Raw genomic sequence first — 21,060 nt, 5'->3', positions numbered from 1 at the left:
CTACGCTCTCTGTATCTCGTCTAACCCCAGAGCTATTGCACTTGCCTCTCAATTCAGGCAATCTGGATAATACCTCTGACAGGGTATTATTCATGATTGCAGCCATGTCCTGCAAAGTAATCGCTATGGGCGTCCCTGATGTACTTGACGCCATATTAGCGTGCGTCCCTTGAGCGGGAGGCGAAGGGTCCGACACGTGGGGAGAGTTAGTCGGCATAACTTCCCCCTCGACAGACCCCTCTGGTGACAATTCTTTTATAGATAAAGACTGATCTTTACTGTTTAAGGTGAAATCAATACATTTAGTACACATTCTCCTATGGGGCTCCACCATGGCTTTTAAACATAATGAACAAGTATCCTCTGTTTCAGACATGTTTGTACAGACTAGCAATGAGACTAGCAAGCTTGGAAAACACTTTAAAGCAAGTTAACAAGCAATATAAAAAACGTTACTGTGCCTTTAAGAGAAACAAATTTTGACAAAATTTGAAATAACAGTGAAAAAAGGCAGTTACGCTAACAAAATTTTTACAGTGTATGCAACAAGTCAGCAGAGCATTGCACCCATTTGCAAATGGATGATTAACCCCTTAATAACAAAAACAGAATAATAAATTTAAAAAAAACGGGGTTTTTTTGGTTTTTTTAAACACAGTCACAACAACTGCCACAGTTTTGTTACCATCCTCAAACACGACATTGAAGCCTTTTGAGCCCTTCAGAGATGTCCTGTATCATGCAGAGGGAAGCTGAATGTCTCTGTCAGTATTTTTATCTGCACAGAACAGCACTAAAAAAGGCCCCTCCCACTCATATTACAACAGTGGAAAGCCTAAGGAAACTGTTTGTAGGCAAAAATCAAGCCAGCCATGTGGAGAAAAACTAGGCCCCAATAAGTTTTGTCACCAAACATATATAAAAACGATTAACATGCCAGCAAACGTTTTATATTACACTTTTATAAGAGTATGTATCTCTGTTAATAAGCCTGATACCAGTCGCTATCACTGCATTTAAGGCTTAACTTACATTAATCCGGTATCAGCAGCATTTTTCTAGCAAATTCCATCCCTAGAAATAGGTTTACTGCACATACCTTATTGCAGGAAAACCTGCACGCCAATCCCTCTCTGAAGTTACCTCACTCCTCAGAATATGTGAGAACAGCAATTGATCTTAGTTACTGTTACAGAAGCATTAGTTATTTTGTTGTGAAGAGCTTATTTCCCAGCAGCAATGCCTGAACCAGCAAGCCAGCGCCTAAGAAGGGCTCCAAGAAAACCGTAACAAGTATCATTTCATAAAGAGTTAACTCTTTTTTTTCAGCTTTTAGAAACTATTGTCTAATCACCTCTGGAGCCAGACTGCTAATTGATAAGATGAACTTGTAAACTTGTTATCTTAAGTACTGTAATCCTATTGTGGCCTGTCAAAGGACAGTGCTCTCTATCTAAATGTGTGATGGGGGATTTTGTGCTTCCCCCCCTCTCCCCCTGGGAGTGCCCTGTGTGCATGTAACCTTAATAAAAAGCAGGCTGGGCATCCCAGTCCTGAGTTCTTGTTTGACCCTCAATCGCAGCGTTGACTCGTTTTTGTGGGCAGAAGGGTATCCTAGCTGTACTGCAGCTAAGGGAGATTATTCTATATTTGCGAGACTCATATAGAATACTATGGAAAGCAGCTTCTCCCCTCTTTAGCAATAGGGATCCAGGCTACTAAGCGGTCCATCTCTCAGCGAGACTAAGGGTAACCGTAACATTTGGCGGCAGCGGCGGGATTTTCCTGGATTTCCTAGGAGAGGTACAGAACGGATGGAGAGCGCTTACGAAAAATTGAAGCGTACAACCCTAAAAGATTTACTTGAAAGCAGAGGGGGGTACGCCAGCAACCGGCCGAGGAGAGAGCTGATCGCAGAATTGACCGAACTGGATCAGAGCTTCACAATGGCGGAAACACCGACCACGATTAGTGACGAAAAAACCAGGATTGTTCGGGAAAGGCTCTCATTATACGGGCCGAACCCCTCCATGGAATTGGTACAGCAGTTGATGGCGGAGGCGGACGAGGATATACGAGAGACTCGAGCCCACGAACTCAACCTAGCGAATGCACACCGCAATGCAGAAGCCCCGCAGGTAATCATCCCTGTCGAAAATGCTGGGAGGCCCAAGATACCCTATGCGGCATTTCGACCCTTCCTAGAGAGCGAGACAGGGATTGATGAATATTTGGCGGACTTCGAAAGGCAATGTGCCCTGCACCAGATTCCCAACAGAGAGTGGCCCACGATATTGTCTGGGAAACTATCCGGGCGAGCCCTGGAAGCCTTTCGTACTCTGGGTGCTGAGGAAGTGACACAGTATGAGCTAGTTAAGGAGACACTGTTGCGACGGTACGCTGTAACTCCGGACACGTATCGCCGACAGTTTCGGGGCACGGAAAAGAAGCCTAACGATACCCATATGGAATGGGCGCACCGAATGCGGAGAGCGGCAAATCACTGGCTGAGCGGAAGTAAAGCGGTGACTGGGGAGGAAATTTTACAATTGTTTCTCTTAGAACATTTTTATAATGGCATGGAACAGCAAGGGAAGGAATGGCTGCGAGACAGGCGGCCTTCTACCTTAGAAGAAGCAGCCAAATTGGCTGATGAACATTATGACTCCCGTCTTCACGAACCCATGAACTACCGAGCTCCAGCACGGGTCGAACCCAGAGAGGTTTACCGTGCACCCCCTCGTGCTGAATTCCGAGCCCCGGTGCCCACAGGGCCCGTCCGACACTCAGGACCACCCAATAACAGCTCTGAGCGTCCCAGACCGACTTGCCACCGATGCAAGCAACCAGGGCATTTCATGGCTAGCTGCCCCCTTAATACGCACCAGACACCCAGGAATTACAATTACCCCTCTGGGTCCTATCGTCCGGCCCGGGCCCTCTGTGTTAACCAAGAGGCCCCTATGGAGGGATATGTGGGGCCGCTTCACGAGGCAGACCCTGTATATGCTGCCTCAGATAACCGCCAGCACCATCGGCAGAGGGTATGGCTCGAGGGGCGATCTACCGAGGGATTGCGAGACACAGGGGCTACTATCACGCTGGTACAGAGTCATTTGGTGCCAGAGCACAAGCGATCCGGACAGACTGTGGCCGTTAGAGTGGCGGGGGGGGATGTGTACAAAATTCCAACAGCTAAAGTGCATCTTGATTGGGGAGCGGGAAAGGGGGCTGTGAACGTGGGCCTAATGGATAATTTACCTGCCGAAGTACTACTGGGCAACGATTTGGGCCCCATGACTTCTGCCTATGCTCCAGTATGCAACAACGAGGCGGACCCAGTGACTACACGGGCCCAAGCCCGGACGGAGCGAGAGCTCTCACCAGTGCGGGAGACACAGGTAAGACCTACCCCGACCTTGCCTGACAGGTTAGGCCCCATACCCTGGGACACCCCAGATGCTTTCGAGGCAGAGTCTAAGACTGACCCGACCTTACAAAAGTACCGGGAACGAGCAGAGACCGGAGGGGGCGGGGCAGATAACGAAACATTCTTATGGGAAAAAGGGAAACTATACCGCTGGACAGAGAAAAGGGGACAGCGTAGGCGACAGCTGGTAGTGCCCCACAAATACTGTCAAGAAATCCTCAAAATAGGCCACGACATCCCCTTAGCAGGCCACCTAGCCGTTACCCGTACCCTACACCGCATTACTCACACGTTCTTTTGGCCAGGGGTGCACGCTGACGTTAGAACTTACTGTAACACCTGCGATGTGTGTCAACGAGTAGGAAGGCGAGGCGATCACCCTAAAGCCCAGCTAGTAAATATGCCCATTGTAGAGGAACCCTTCAGCCGGGTTGCTATTGACCTAGTGGGACCACTGGCTACCCCTAGTCCCTCCGGTAAGCGATACATTCTTACCGTAGTGGACTACGCTACCAGGTACCCAGAGGCTGTCGCCCTATCCAACATACAAGCGGATACGGTAGCGAATGCACTAGTACAGGTGTTCTCCCGGGTAGGATTTCCAAAAGAAATCCTATCCGACCGAGGCACCCAATTTACGGCTGAATTGACCCAACAACTCTGGCAGGTTTGCAAAATTAAGTCCCTCCTGAGCTCCCCATACCACCCCCAGACGAACGGGCTGTGTGAGAGGTTCAATGGGACCCTCAAGCAAATGCTCAAGACGTTCACTCAGGAATACCGAGACTGGGAACGCTTCCTGCCGCACCTCCTATTTGCTTATCGGGAGGTGCCCCAGGAAACGACAGGGTTCTCTCCCTTCGAGTTGCTCTACGGAAGAAAGGTACGGGGACCCCTAAACCTGATCCGGGAGCACTGGGAGGGAGAGATGGAGGCTGACGGTGTCCCAATTGTGCCATACGTGCTGGAACTCAGGGACCGAATGGAGCAATTAGCCAAATCCGTGCGGGCTAATCTCCAGTTGGCCCAGAGAAGACAGAAAGTATGGTACGATCGGGGGGCCCGAAAGAGAATCTTCACCATAGGACAAAAGGTGTTAGTACTTAAGCCGGTGAAGACAGACAAATTGCAGGCGTCCTGGCAGGGTCCCTACCAGATCGTAGAGAAAAGGGGAGACACCACTTATGTGATAGCTAGCTGCCACGACAACAATCTTAGAAAGACATTCCATGTAAACCTGCTCAAGGAATATTTTGAGCGACCAGAGAACGTGACGGCCGTATGTTGTTCCCCTCAGGAAGACCCCGACAGTTTACCCATTCCAGACCTATTAGAAAAGAGCCTCCCCACAGGTATAGTGGCGCAGGTTCAGATAGGGGACCGACTTAGCCCCACTGAAAGGGAGCAGCTCAACCAACTCCTCCAGTCCAAACACCTCACCTTCTCCCCGAAGCCAGGGTACACTACTTTAACCACCCACCAGGTAGATACTCCGGGACAAGCTCCCTTGCGCCAGGCTCCGTACCGAATCCCCGAAGCAGTTAGGACAGGAATGAAGAAGGAGATCGATGAGATGCTCCAGCTCAGGGTAATTGAGCCCTCCGATAGTCCCTGGGCCTCCCCAGTTGTCTTGGTGCCCAAGAAAGATGGGACCACCCGGTTCTGCGTAGACTATCGGAGGCTCAATGAAAAGACCGTGACGGACGCTTACCCTATGCCCAGGGTAGACGAGCTACTCGATCGTATAGCCAGGGGAAATTACCTGACCACTATTGACCTCTGCAAAGGTTACTGGCAGATTCCCCTGGCCCCGGAGGCTATCCCCAAGTCGGCATTCGTCACTCCATTCGGCTTATATCAGTTTAGGGTAATGCCGTTTGGGATGAAGAATGCCCCAGCTACATTCCAGCGCTTGGTGGATAGGCTCCTGGATGGCTTCCAGAGTTTTGCTTGCGCCTACCTGGACGACATAGCGATCCACAGTGAGTCCTGGGAGGACCACTTAGCTCATGTGGGAATGGTTCTGGATCAGATCCGGGCTGCTGGCCTGACTCTGAAGCCAGAAAAATGCCACTTTGGGATGGCCGAGGTACAGTACCTGGGTCACCGGGTGGGGTGTGGAAAGCAGCGACCAGAGCCGGCCAAAATAGAAGCTGTCGCCAATTGGCCCACCCCCATCACTAAGACTCAGGTCCTAGCCTTCCTGGGCACGGCAGGGTACTATAGACGGTTCGTACCAGACTACAGCACACTTGCCAAACCCCTGACTGACTTGACCAAAAAGAACTTACCTCGACAGGTCCTGTGGTCTCCCCACTGTGAAACGGCTTTCCAGGCTCTCAAAAATGCTCTAATTAACGCTCCTGTCTTGGCGGCCCCAGCCCTTAACAAACGTTTTATCGTCCATACAGATGCTTCCATGTTCGGGCTGGGAGCCGTCCTCAGCCAAGTAGGCGAAGATGGAGGGGAGCATCCAGTTGCCTACATCAGCCGGAAGCTCCTGCCCCGCGAAGTCAGCTATGCAGCGGTCGAAAAGGAGTGTTTGGCTTTGGTGTGGGCATTAAAGAAATTGACTCCCTATTTATATGGTCAGGAGTTCACTCTGGTCACCGACCATAACCCGTTGGTGTGGCTGAACCGGGTCTCTGGAGATAACGGCAGGCTATTACGTTGGAGCTTATCGTTGCAACCCTTCAATTTCACCATTACTTACAGACCTGGGAAACAGAATGGCAACGCCGACGGGTTGTCCAGACAAACCGACCTCAGCCCCGCATAACCAGCGGTCTGGACAGCCTTAGTCTGCCCCGAAAAGGGGTCAGACCGTGTCTGCCAGAGTGTTCCACAGAAAGGGAGCACTGTTACAGAAGCATTAGTTATTTTGTTGTGAAGAGCTTATTTCCCAGCAGCAATGCCTGAACCAGCAAGCCAGCGCCTAAGAAGGGCTCCAAGAAAACCGTAACAAGTATCATTTCATAAAGAGTTAACTCTTTTTTTTCAGCTTTTAGAAACTATTGTCTAATCACCTCTGGAGCCAGACTGCTAATTGATAAGATGAACTTGTAAACTTGTTATCTTAAGTACTGTAATCCTATTGTGGCCTGTCAAAGGACAGTGCTCTCTATCTAAATGTGTGATGGGGGATTTTGTGCTTCCCCCCCTCTCCCCCTGGGAGTGCCCTGTGTGCATGTAACCTTAATAAAAAGCAGGCTGGGCATCCCAGTCCTGAGTTCTTGTTTGACCCTCAATCGCAGCGTTGACTCGTTTTTGTGGGCAGAAGGGTATCCTAGCTGTACTGCAGCTAAGGGAGATTATTCTATATTTGCGAGACTCATATAGAATACTATGGAAAGCAGCTTCTCCCCTCTTTAGCAATAGGGATCCAGGCTACTAAGCGGTCCATCTCTCAGCGAGACTAAGGGTAACCGTAACAGTTACTTCTGCTAAGATCATAGAAATCACAGGCAGATTCTTCTTCTAATACTGCCTTTGATGAAACAGTACACTCCGGTACCATTTAAAAATAACAAACTTTTGATTGAAGTTAAAAAACTAACTATAATACACCACTCTCCTCTTACTACGTCCATCTTTGTTGAGAGTTGCAAGAGAATGACTGGATATGGCAGTGAGGGGAGGAGCTATATAGCAGCTCTGCTGTGGGTGATCCTCTTGCAACTTCCTGTTGGGAAGGAGAATATCCCACAAGTAATGAATGATCCGTGGACTGGATACACTTAACAAGAGAAATAAACGTTAATAAAATGACATGCTCTATATGAATCATGCAACTTTAGTTTTGACTTTCCTATCCCTTTAAAGAAAACAATTTAGGTTACATATCCCTTTTAAAGAGGAATGAGATTTGTTGTTTAAAAGAGGGGACAGATGACATGACTTGCGGATCTGCATATTGATTAAAGGGACAGTCAAGTCAAAATAGGGCATGCAGTTTTAAACAACATCCCAATTTACTTTTATAACCAATTTTGCTTTGTTCTCTTCGTATTCTTAGTTGAAAGCTAAACCTAAGTGGTTCATATGCTAATTTCTTTGACTTTGAAGACTGCCTCTAATCTGAATGCATTTTGACCACTAGAGGGCATTAGTTCATGTGTTTCATATAGATAACATTGAGCTCAGGCACGTGAAGTGACCTAGGAGTGAGCACTGATTGGCTAAAATGCAAGTCTGTCAAAAGAACTGAAATAAAGGGGCAGTCAGCAGAAGCTTAGACACAAGGTAATTACAGAGGTAAAGCGTGTATTATTATAACTGTGTTGGCTATGTAAAACTGGGGAATGGGTAATAAAAGGATTATGTTTCTTTTTAAACAACAATAATTCTGGTGTTGATTGTCCCTTTAACTGCTCATTAGTCCCCAGGGATAGGGATCTCTCGGCCATCTTAATCATATGCGACAGCTTTTCAGTACAGATGCTGTGCACAGTAAACGCTATTCCTGAAACCAATACAAGTTTTATTGCAATTAGGTGTATTTCACTTTTGACTACCACGTCCTTTTAAAAGGGATATAAAGTCCCAAATATATATGTAATGCTTCAGACAGAACAGACAATATTAAAAAAAAAAATCCAATTTACTTTACAAATAATCAAATTTGCTTTGTTGAAGGAGCAGAAATGCGCTACTGGCAGCTAGCTGAACACATCAGAAGAACCAATGCCAAGAGGCGTAGCCACCGATCTGAAGCTGGCTCCCAGTCTACCTAGGTATGCTTTTAAACAAAGAATACCAAGAGAACAGAACAAATTAGATAACAGAAGTAAATTGAAAAGTTGTTTAAAACTAATAATCTAAAAGTATCATTTTGATGTTCCTGTCTCTTTAAGCAAAGCCTTATACAAAGAACAGTAAGCTGGGTTTATCTTACGTGAGCTCTTCTTAGGCGACTTCTTAGGGGCAGTAGCAGCAGCCGGTTTCTTCTTTCGAGAGCCTTTTCCCGTCAATGTGTTTGCTGCAGTCCTGTGTGTTAAGAACATAAGCAAGAGAAGCAAATACATAATGAGTGATGCCACTTTAAGGAGCAGGTTCTAAGCACGACACGGATATGAAACCGTTTTAAATGCTTTGAAAACATTTAGTTTGTGTGCAGATCCGTTGCAACGCAGTAAATAATTTTGAATGAGTAAATAAATAAAACAAATAGTTTTATGGCCCCTTTAATGTTTCTTTATCAAATAAACTACTCTAAAACAATAAAAATAAAGTAGACCATAAAACGTATTACTCGTACAGTAAGCAAATCCTTACCTCTCGCCTGGGCCCATGAGATACCAGGTTTGTGGGTGCTCAGGATTTGGACTCCCCTCTACATGAGCAGAATTCTCCATTCTGGGTAACAATGTATACCCTGACATGTCTGCCATAGGTCTGCGTATAGAAAAGGAGATTTTATATTTTGTTTACTGAAATAATGTGTCTCTCTTCCTACATCAATATAACTAAATTTATGCTTACCTGATAAATGTATTTCTTTCTTGACACGGTGAGTCCACGGATTATCAATAATTACTGTTGGGAATATCACTCCTGGCCAGCAGGAGGCGGCAAAGAGCACCACAGCAAAACTGTTAAGTATCACTTCCCTACCCACAACCCCCAGACATTCGACCGAAGGAAAAAGGAGAGAAAGGAAGCAACACAAGGTGCAGAGGTGCCTGAGGTTTATATAACAAAAACTGTCTGAAAAAAAAACAGGGCGGGCTGTGGACTCAGTGTCAAGAAATAAATAAATGTATCAGGTAAGCATAAATTTTCGTTTTCTTTCTAATGACACAGTGAGTCCACGGATCATCAATAATTACTGTTGGGAATCAATACCTAAGCTAGAGGACACAGTTGATAAGGGAGGGACAAGACAGGAACCTAAACAGAAGGCACCACTGCTTGAAAAAACCTTTCTCCCAAAAGAAACCTCAGCCGAGGCAAAATCAAGTTTATAAAATTTTGAAAAAGTATGTAGAGAGGACCAAGTTGCAGCCTTGCAAATCTGTTCCACAGAAGCTTCATTTTTGAAGGTCCAGGAAGAGAAAACAGCCTTTGTGGAAAGAGCCGTAATTCTCTCAGGAGGCTGCTGCCCAGCAGTTTAATATGCCAAGCGAATTATACTCTTCAGCCAGAGAGAAAAAAGTAGCCGTAGATTTCTGACCCTTGCGTTTCCCAGAGAAAACGACAAACAAAGCAGAAGACTGATGAAAATCCTTAGGCGCCTGCAAATAGAATTTCAACACACGCACAACATCTAGGTTGTGCAGCAAACGCTCCTTATGAGGAGGAGGATTAGGACACAAAGAAGTAACAACCATTTCCTGATTAATATTCCTATCCGAAACTACTTTAGGAAACGAAACCTAACTTAGTACGTAGAACCACTTTATGCAAATAAAAGAGAAGATAAGAGGAATCACACTGCAACTGTAAGAGTTCCGAGACTCTCTGAGCAGAAGAAATGGCAACAAGAAACAAAACTTTCCAAGATAACATCTTAATATATAAGGAATGCATAGGCTCAAACGGAGCCTGCTGAAGGACCTTAAGAACAAGGTTAAGACTCCAGGGAGGAGTAAGAGGTTTAAACACAGGCCTGATTCTGACCAAGGCCTGACAAAAAGATTGCACATCTGGCACATCCGTCAGACGCTTATGCAACAAAATAGACAAGGCAGATATTTGACCCTTAAAAGTACTCGCTGACAAACCTTTCTCCAGACCTTCCTGGAGAAAAGACAAAATCCTAGGAATCCTGACCAGTACAGATATGTACCGACTCCGAGAATCCACGTTTAGATAAAATTAAGCATTCAATCTCCAAGCAGTCAGCTTCAGAGAAACGAGATTTAGATGAAGGAAGGACCCTTGAACCAGAAGATCCATCCTCAGCGGAAGTCTCCAAGGTGGAAGAGATGACATTTCCACTAGGTCTGCATACCAGATCCTGCGAGGCCACGCCGGTGCTATGAGAATCACAGACACCCTCTCCTGCTTGATCCGAGCAATGACTCATGGAAGAAGAGCGAACGGAGGAAACAGGTATGCTAGACTGAAATTCCACTGCACTGCTAGCGCATCTATCAGGACTGCATGTGGATCCCTTGACCTCGAACAGTACCTCGGGAGCTTGGCATTCTGCCGAGAAGCAATGAGATTTAGCTCCGGGTGCACCCATTTGAGAATCAAACTGGAAAACACCTACAGATGGAGTTCCCACTCCCCCGGGTGAACGGTCTGTCTGCTTAGAAAATCCGCTTCCCAATTGTCCACTCTTGGAATGTGGATCGCAGATAGACAGCAGTTGTGGCCTGGGTCTCCGCTCACTGAATAATTTTGGCCACCTCTGTCATGGCCAAAAAACTCTGAGTTCCTCCCTGGTGGTTCATGTAAGCCACCGAGTTATGTTGTCCGACTGGAACCTGAAAAACCGGGCCGAAGCTAACCAGGCCAGTAAAGCATTAAATATCGCCCTCAGCTCTAGGATATTTATGGGGAGAACTGACTCCTCCCAAGTCCATAGATCCTGAGCCTTCAACAAGCCCCAGACTGCTCCCCATCCTAGCAAGCTGGCATCCGTGGTCACAATCACCCAGGTAGGTCTGCGGAAGCAGGTTCCCTGGGAGAGGTGTTCCTGAGACAACCACCACGGCAGAGATTCTCTTGTCGCCTGATCCAGATCTATTCGCTGAGACAGATCCGCATAGTCCCCGTTCCATTGCCTGAGCATGCATAACTACAGAGGTCTGAGATGGAACCGAGCAAACGGAATGATGTCCATGGCAGCTACCATCAGACCAATTACCTCCATACATTGAGCCACTGACGGCCGAGGAGAGGACAGAAGGGCAAGGCAAGATTAGAGGAGCCTTGTTTTTCTGACCTCTGTCAGAAATAGCTTTATTGATAGGGAGTCTATATTATGGTCCCCAAGAACACTACCCTTGTAGCTAGAACCAAGGAACTTTTTCCCAGATTCACCTTCCATCTGTGGGAGCGAAGAAAAGAAAACAAGATCTCAGTTTGAGAGTTTGCTTGTTGAAAAGACGGCGCCAGAATAAGAATGCCTCCAGATATGGCGCCACTGCAATGCCCGAGACTGAATCACCACCAATAGAGCCCCCAGGACCTTTGAGAAAATTCTGGGAGCTGTGGCAAGGCCGAATGGAAGAGCCACAAATTGGAAGTGCTTGTCTAGAAAAGCGAATCTCAGAAACTTGTGATGATCCTTGTGGATGGGAACATGAAGTTACGCATTCTTTAGGTCTATGGTTGTCATGAACTGACCCTCTTGAACCAAGGGAAGAATGGAACGTATGGTTTCCATGTTGAAGGACGGTACTCTGAGGAACTTGTTTAGACATTTCAGGTCTAAAATTGGTCAGAAAGTTCCCTCTTTCTTGGGAACCACAAACAGATTGGAGTAGAATCCCAGACCCTGTTTCTGCATGGGAAGAGGAACTATCACTCCCAGGGCAGAAAGATCCTGGATACAATGTAAGAACGCATCTCTTTTTGTCTTGTCTACAAATACTCTTGAGAGGAGGAACCTGTCACTGGGAGGAAAAGTCTTGAACTCTAGTTTGTACCCCTGGGATACAATGTCCACCGCCCAGGGATCCGGAACATCCCGAACCAAGGCCTGAGCAAATAAAGAAAGTCTGCCCCCTACAGGATCCTCTCCCGGATCGGGGCAGACCCTTCATGCTAACTGAGTCAATAGCAGGCTTCTTAGATTGTTTCCTCTTGTTCCAAGACTGATTGGACTTCCAGGAAGGCTTGGACTGTTCTTGCTTGAAAGAGGGGGGGGGGGGGCTTACCTTTAAAGTTTCGAAAAGAATGAAAATTACTGTGACGTCCTTTCTGTTTATTCCTCTTATCCTGACAGAGGAAATGTCCTTTTCCTCTTGTAATATCTGAAATAATTTCGGCCAAGCCCGGCCCAAACAAGGTCTTACCTTTGTAGGGAATCGCCAAAAGTTTTGACTTGAAACATTCGCAGACCAAAATGAAACATCCGCAGACCAAGGTTTAAACCATAAGGCTCTGTGAGCCAGTAAAGCAATTTTTTTCTTTTGGGATTCAGATAAAGCATAAAATTTTAAGCAACTTTCTAATTTACTCCTATTATAAAATGTTCTTCATTCTCCTGGTATCTTTATTTGAAATGCAAGAATGTAAGTTCTGAATAATATAAAAAAAAAAAGCTTAGATATCAAGAGAACGAAAAAAAATGATAATAGGAGTAAATTAGAAAGTTGCTTAAAATTGCACGCTCTGTCTGAATTTGGGATCAGTGTCCCTTTAATGACTTGTAAGGAAGCATCCGTGATAAAGGAATTGGCCAATTTAAGAGCCTTAATCCTATCCTCGATTTCCTCAAGAGGAGTATCTGTCTGAATAGAATCAGACAACGCATCAAACCAGTAGGCTGCCGCACTAGTGACAGTGGCAATACACACCGCAGGCTGCCATTGCAGACCCTGGTGAACATACATCTTCTTTAGCAATGCCTCCAACTTTTTTTTTTATATATTGTTTTTTTTATTCATTTCAAAAGACATATAACAGAATCAAGCAAAGGAATAATACAATACATACTATACAGAGCAAATATTATATCACCTGGATAATACAGTGTTGCTTAAACCAAGGCTTTAGATATAGTTAATCCTTTGCTGGAGTAGCCTATTACAAGTTATATAGACATCACTATCCAGAGAAAACAATACACAAATAACAACAAACAACAATAACAACAATTTTATGCTTAATTAAAAATAACCATGTGTACTCAGAGTTAGACTGTGTGTTTCCTTAGGACCCTTGAGGGGAAAAGGATTATGCTAGATAGGTATGTCTGGTATTATGAGGTGACTTGGGCGCCCCCAGTTCATAGTAACCCTATAGAGCTTATCTCTTATTGACCATCACTAAACCTGTAGGATTCCCACAAAAACAGCATATCCTCAAAGAAGTCCAAATCTCCAACTTTAAGATAATGAAATCTCTCTAGCATTAAATCAGAGTCTACCAATCTTCTCCACTCATTGATGGATGGAATCTTTTTAGATTTCCAGAACCTGGGTAGCATTTGCTTTGCCACATTTAACATAATTTGGAATAATTGCCTCCTAATCTTGCATGGGATCTGGGGTGATTTTTGAAGTAAAATGACCTCTGCATTCGGTGTCATTTGAGTGTGTAAAACTAAATTGGTTTCCATGAAAATCCTCACCCAAAAATCTTTAATAGGTGTACAATCCCACCAAATATGTCTCATGTGTCCTACCTGGTCCTGGCATCTCCAACAAGTGCTGGAACTTTTTTTTATATATGTACTTAATTTTAGATGGGGTCAGGTACAACCTCATGCATATTTTAATGTTTGTTTCTTTTGCACCTGAAGAGTGCACAGATTTAATTAATTTTTTAAACCTGTCATTCCACTCCCTAGGCGTTGTATTTGTATTCATCTCCCGGTCCCAACTCCTTGTGAAAGAGGGGAGATCTGGAAATTTGCTATCTAGGACCATTTTATATAGTGTTGAGATTGATTTCTGAGATTTTGTGCTTTGTAAACATGCTTGCTCAAACTGGGTAAGTGGTCGTAAAAAGTCTAATTTACGCCTATGCGAAATAATGAAATGCCTGACTTGATGGTATCTAAACCAGGAAGAGAAGAAAGGAATTGCTAGGGCATCTATCTGCTGCTTTGTTTTAAGATTGCCCTTCTCTAGGACAGTGGAAATAGGGATATGGGATGTGAAAGAAGCGGAAGCTTGCAGCTCTTCACTAAGGCCGGGAGGAAACTCACGGTTCAGTAATATATTTGTGAGTGGGGAGTATTTTGTTGAGATTTTTTTTAATGATTTTTGAATGAGCAACCAATCCTTCCTAGTCCCATTAGTTATTTGAGCCCGGGAGATGGTCGGTTTTTTAAGGGCTAAGCTATTCCAGCACTAACTACCTAGGTTCTTAGCACCTGCTATGTAACTTTCTATCTGGACCCAGCCCTTGGAGGTATCTCCTTTAAACTCACACCAGTCTATGACCCTTTGCAGTGAGATAGCTAGTCTATACAAGTTAAGGTGGGGAACCCCTAGGCCTCCCTTGGCTGGGATTTTATAAAGCGTATTCCTATTGATACGCGGCGGCCTTCGGCGCCAGATGTAATCGTTTATGATCTTTTGAAGTATATCAATTTTTTTGGATATGTTTTGGATGGGCACAGTCTGCAGAATATATAGAGCTTTAGGTGCTAAAACCATTTTAGCGGCTTGAATGCGTCCTAACCAAGTAATATTCTTAAGTAACCAGGAGGAGGTTAAGGAATGGAATTCGTTTATTAATTTCCCCATAATTAAGTTTACGTGTGTTTTGCGCATCGGGGTTTAAATGAATACCCAAGTATTTTAGGTGTTTTAATTGGACTCTAAGGGGACACTGATTCTTGATATCATCTAAAGTCTGCTGTGGGACATTAACAGGAAGAAATTTAGATTTTAACATATTGACCGAGAAATTAGATACCTCCCCAAATTTAGTTATCTCTTGCATGGTGTGTATTGTGGATTTCAGTGGATCAGTTATCGTCAATAATAGGTCGTCTGCGAATATGGCTAGCTTCTGAGATCTATCCCCTATGTCTATTCCTTGAATTTGAGAGTTTGCCCTGATTCTGATCGCGAGGGGTTCTAGGGATAGGATAAAAAGTAGTGGGGAAAGTGGGCACCCCTGTCTAGATCCGTTTCTAATCTCAAAGGAATCTGATAATGACCCATTTACCTTTATCTGAGCTGTTGGGTTGGAGTAGAGGGCTAGAACCTTTTGTATAAATGAGATAGGAAATTTAAACCGTCGAAGCGTCAAGTCAAGATAAGTCCAGTCTGTCGAAAGCTTTTTCTGCATCAGTTGAGAGAAAAATGGCAGGAATGTCTGTTTTAGTGATGTAGTCGATTAAGTTGAGAACTTTAACCGTATTGTCCTTGGCCTCCCTACCAGGTACAAATGCCTCCAACTTCTTATCCATAGGATCCTTAAAGGAACAGCTATCCTCTATGGGAATAGTGGTTCTCTTAGCCAAAGTGGAAATCACTCCTTCCACCTTGGGGACCGTTTACCAAGACTACTTAATAGAGTCAGCTATTGGAAACAATTAAAAATTGGGGATGGAGAAAAAGGAATTCCAGGTCTCTCCCACTCCCATGCAATAATCTCTGTAGCACGGTCTGGTACAGGGAATACCTCCACAGCAGAGGGAACATCGAAGTACTTGTTCAGTTTACTAGACTTCTTAGGATTGACTACGACAGTCGTATCAGAGTCGTCCAATGTAGACAAAACCTCCTTAAGTAACAGACGGATGTGTTCCAACTTAAATCTGAAGGATACAACTTCAGCATCAGAGGAAGGAATTATACTGTCTGAATCTGAGATTTCACCCTCAGACACTACCGAAGTGTCTTCCTTCTCAGACTTCTGAGAGGAAGCACCTTGAGTAGCCACAACAGGATCCGAAACCATGCTAACTGATTCTTTAAATTTCCTTTTGCGCTTTCCCTGCAGCATTGGGAAAAGCCGACAGCGCCTCAGATACCGCAGAGGATACCTGGGTAGCAATATCTTGAAAGGTAACTCCAGACGGAGCATGAGAGGAAACTGCATGTGTGGACAGAAAAGGTTGGGACGCTTGAGGAGAAAGCTGCAGAATATCTGGAACAGGAGACCCCTGAACGGCATCCGCCTTCGCTAATGATGGCTCAGGATCAAAAAGTCTATCCCTGTAATGCAATGTTCTTTCAACACATGAAGAGCAAAAAGGGATTGGTGGTTCCACCTGATAGTCAAAACACAGGCTACATGTAACATTTTGTATAGCCTCTTGATCCAAATAGCATCAGACAACACCTCAAACCAATATGACGCCGCACTAGTGACGGCAGCAATGCACACAGCTGGCTGCCCTTGTAAGCCCTGGTGTACATACATCTTTCTCTTATCCTGTAAGAGTATAGCAGTTCTAGTGGTGGAATCGCCCGGGGTAGCCAAAACCTCCTCAATTAACAAATGGAAGCATGCAAGCTAAAAAACTGAACGCGAACAACCTCAGGATCAGATAAAGATATTACTCTGAGAATTTCCCCTCAAATACTAACAAAGTAACTTCCCCTTACAGTTACAAGAAAGAAACATTCAAAATAGCAACTATTGAATCAATCATCCTAAATTATTAAAAAATCTGTCCTTTAGTACTGTTTTCTACCTCGTGGGAAAAACAGATAATGCATGAAATGCTGAGAAACTGCAGGTGGAGTGTGAAAGGAAGCGCAGGGCACTGCATGTGGGCCATACATTTTTGGGACACTATATGAGAAATTGTGGCATAGCTTGTCCCCTGTCATAAACTCCTAAACAGTAAAAGTCTTAGGTATGAGTAGGTTCAGAAAGGAGTGACATTTTTAATAAAAATTAACACATGAAAACCGTTACTGTATCTTTAAATTTTAAAATGTAACATTTGTTTTCTCTTTAAGTGTTAAAGTGCATCTTTATTTTATTGAGGAAAGAAATGACTGCATATGCACAGGAGGAACTTTAGTGCTGTAAAAACATAATTTATGCTTACCTGATAAATTCCTTTCTCCTGTAGTGTAGTCAGTCCACGGGTCATCATTACTTATGGGATATTAACTCCTCCCCAACAGGAAGTGCAAGAGGATCACCCAAGCAGAGCTGCTATATAGCTCCTCCCCTCTACGTCACACCCAGTCATTCGACCGAGAACCAAACGAGAAAGGAGAAACTATAGGGTGCAGTGGTGACTGGAATATAATTAAAAAATTTAGACCTGCCTTAAAAAACAGGGCGGGCCGTGGACTGACTACACTACAGGAGAAAGGAATTTATCAGGTAAGCATAAATTATGTTTTCTCCTGTTAAGTGTAGTCAGTCCACGGGTCATCATTACTTATGGGATACCAATACCAAAGCTAAGTACACGGATGAAGGGAGGGACAGGCAGGATCTCTATACGGAAGGAACCACTGCCTGAAGAACCTTTCTCCCAAAAACAGCCTCCGAAGAAGCAAAAGTGTCAAATTTGTAAAATTTGGAAAAAGTATGAAGAGAAGACCAAGTTGCAGCCTTGCAAATCTGTTCAACAGAGGCCTCGTTCTTAAAGGCCCAAGTGGAAGCCACGGCTCTAGTAGAATGAGCTGTAATCCTTTCAGGAGGTTGCTGTCCAGCAGTCTCATAGGCTAAACGTATTATGCTACGAAGCCAAAAGGATAGAGAGGTAGCAGATGCTTTTTGACCTCTCCTCTGTCCAGAATAAACGACAAACAGGGAAGAAGTTTGTCGAAAATCTTTAGTTGCCTGTAAATAAAATTTCAGGGCACGGACTACATCTAGATTGTGCAGAAGTCGTTCCTTCTTTGAAGAAGGGTTAGGACACAATGATGGAACAACAATCTCTTGATTGATATTCTTGTTAGTGACTACCTTAGGTAAGAACCCAGGTTTAGTACGCAGAACTACCTTATCTGAATGAAAAATCAGATACGGAGAATCACAATGTAAGGCTGATAATTCAGAGACTCTACGAGCCGAGGAAATAGCCATTAAAAACAGAACTTTCCAAGATAACAGCTTGATATCAATGGAGTGAAGGGGTTCAAACGGAACACCCTGTAAAACGTTAAGAACTAAGTTTAAGCTCCACGGCGGAGCAACAGATTTAAACACAGGCTTAATCCTGGCCAAAGCCTGACAAAAAGCCTGAACGTCTGGAACTTCTGACAGACGCTTGTGTAAAAGGATGGACAGAGCTGAGATCTGTCCCTTTAACGAACTAGCAGATAAACCCTTTTCTAAACCTTCTTGTAGAAAAGACAATATCCTAGGAATCCTAACCTTACTCCATGAGTAACCCTTGGATTCGCACCAGTGTAAGTATTTACGCCATATCTTATGGTAAATTTTCCTGGTAACAGGTTTCCTAGCCTGTATTAAGGTATCAATTACTGGCTCTGAAAATCCACGCTTTGATAAAATTAAGCGTTCAATTTCCATGCAGTCAGCTTCAGAGAAATTAGGTTTTGATGTTTGAAAGGACCCTGAATTAGAAGGTCCTGTCTCAGAGGCAGAGACCAAGGTGGACAGGATGACATGTCCACTAGATCTGCATACCAGGTCCTGCGTGGCCACGCAGGCGCTATTAGAATCACTGATGCTTTCTCCTGTTTGATCCTTGCAATCAAACGAGGAAGCATCGGGAAGGGTGGAAACACCTAAGCCATCTTGAAGGTCCAAGGTGCTGTCAAGGCATCTATCAGGACCGCTCCCGGGTCCCTGGACCTGGACCCGTAACGAGGAAGCTTGGCGTTCCGGCGAGACGCCATGAGATCCATATCTGGTTTGCCCCAACGTCGAAGTATTTGGGCAAAGACCTCCGGATGAAGTTCCCACTCCCCCGGATGAAAAGTCTGGCGACTTAGGAAATCCGCCTCCCAGTTGTCCACTCCTGGGATGTGGATCAATGACAGGTGGCAAGAGTGAGACTCTGCCCAGCGAATTATCTTTGATACTTCCATCATCGCTAGGGAACTTCTTGTCCCTCCCTGATGGTTGATGTAAGCCACAGTCGTGATGTTGTCCGACTGAAACCTGATAAACCTCAGAGTTGCTAACTGAGGCCAAGCCAGTAGGGCATTGAGAACTGCTCTCAATTCCAGAATGTTTATTGGAAGGAGACTCTCCTCTTGAGTCCATGATCCCTGAGCCTTCAGGGAATTCCAGACAGCGCCCCAACCTAGAAGGCTGGCGTCTGTAGTTACAATTGTCCAGTCTGGCCTGCTGAAGGGCATCCCCCTGGACAGATGTGGCCGAGAAAGCCACCATAGAAGAGAATCTCTGGTCTCCTGATCCAGCGTAGGGGACAAATCTGAGTAATCCCCATTCCACTGACTTAGCATGCACAATTGCAGCGGTCTGAGGTGCAGGCGTGCAAAAGGAACTATGTCCATTGCCGCTACCATTAAGCCGATTACCTCCATGCATTGAGCCACTGACGGGTGTTGAATGGAATGAAGGGCACGGCAAGCATTTAGAAGCTTTGTTAACCTGTCCTCTGTCAGGTAAATTTTCATTTCTACAGAATCTATAAGAGTCCCCAAGAAGGGAACTCTTGTGAGTGGTAAGAGAGAACTCTTCTCCTCGTTTACTTTCCACCCATGTGATCTCAGAAATGCCAGTACTAACTCTGTATGAGACTTGGCAGTTTGAAAGCTTGACGCTTGTATCAGAATGTCGTCTAGGTACGGAGCTACCGAAATTCCTTGCGGTCTTAGTACCGCCAGAAGAGAGCCCAGAACCTTTGTAAAGATTCTTGGAGCCGTAGCCAACCCGAAGGGAAGAGCTACAAACTGGTAATGTTTGTCTAGGAAGGCAAACTTTAGATACCGGTAATGTTCTCTGTGAATCGGTATGTGAAGGTAAGCATCCTTTAAATCCACTGTGGTCATGTACTGACCTCTTTGGATCATGGGTAAGATTGTCCGAATAGTTTCCATCTTGAATGATGGAACTCTTAGGAATTTGTTTAGGATCTTTAAATCCAATATTGGTCTGAAGGTTCCCTCTTTTTTGGGGACCACAAACAGGTTTGAGTAAAACCCTTGTCCGTGTTCCGACCGCGGAACTGGATGGATCACTCCCATTAGTAAAAGGTCTTGTATACAGCGTAGAAACGCCTCTTTCTTTATCTGGTTTGTTGACAACCTTGAAAGGTGAAATCTCCCTTGTGGAGGAGAAGCTTTGAAGTCCAGAAGATATCCCTGAGATATGATCTCCAACGCCCAGGGATCCTGGACATCTCTTGCCCAAGCATGGGCGAAGAGAGAGAGTCTGCCCCCCACTAGATCCGTTACCGGATCGGGGGCCCTCACTTCATGCTGTCTTAGGGGCAGCAGCAGGCTTTCTGGCCTGCTTGCCCTTGTTCCAGGCCTGGTTAGGTTTCCAGCCTTGTCTGTAGCGAGCAACAGCTCCTTCCTGTTTTGGAGCAGAGGAAGTTGAAGCTGCTCCTGCCTTGAAATTACGAAAGGCACGAAAATTAGACTGTCTAGCCCTGGGTTTGGCTCTGTCTTGAGGCAGGGCATGGCCTTTACCTCCCGTAATATCAGCGATAATTTCTTTCAAACCGGGCCCGAATAAAGTCTGCCCCTTGAAAGGTATGTTAAGTAGTTTCGATTTAGAAGTTACATCAGCTGACCAGGATTTTAGCCACATCGCTCTGCGTGCCTGAATGGCGAATCCGGAATTCTTAGCCGTAAGTTTAGTTAAATGTACTACGGCATCAGAAATAAATGAATTAGCTAGCTTAAGGGTTTTAAGCTTAAGTGAAATCTCATCTAATGTCGCTGAGTCAAGGGTGTCTTCCAGAGACTCAAACCAAAATGCTGCCGCAGCCGTGACAGGCGCAATGCATGCAAGGGGTTGTAATATAAAACCTTGTTGAACAAACATTTTCTTAAGGTAACCCTCTAACTTTTTATCCATTGGATCTGAAAAAGCACAGCTATCCTCCACCGGGATAGTGGTACGCTTAGCTAAAGTAGAAA

General features: G+C 44.9%; 1 protein-coding gene across 2 annotated transcripts in view; it reads right to left on the bottom strand.

The window, feature by feature from the left end:
• LOC128635618 (uncharacterized) overlaps positions 1-21,060 on the bottom strand; it is a 186,182-nt gene that overhangs the window by 61,240 nt on the left and 103,882 nt on the right. For both annotated transcript variants that reach the window (XM_053688685.1, XM_053688686.1), the window contains exons 13-14: positions 8,705-8,824; positions 8,325-8,416 (exon numbers count right to left, since the gene is read on the bottom strand). In XM_053688685.1, the coding sequence (XP_053544660.1) occupies positions 8,325-8,416; positions 8,705-8,824 (212 nt within the window). The remainder of the gene's footprint in view (positions 1-8,324; positions 8,417-8,704; positions 8,825-21,060) is intronic.

This window comes from Bombina bombina, chromosome 7 (assembly GCF_027579735.1).
Source record: "Bombina bombina isolate aBomBom1 chromosome 7, aBomBom1.pri, whole genome shotgun sequence".
NCBI classification, from domain to species: Eukaryota; Metazoa; Chordata; class Amphibia; order Anura; family Bombinatoridae; genus Bombina; species Bombina bombina.
This window is presented reverse-complemented; position numbering and strand designations above follow the sequence as displayed.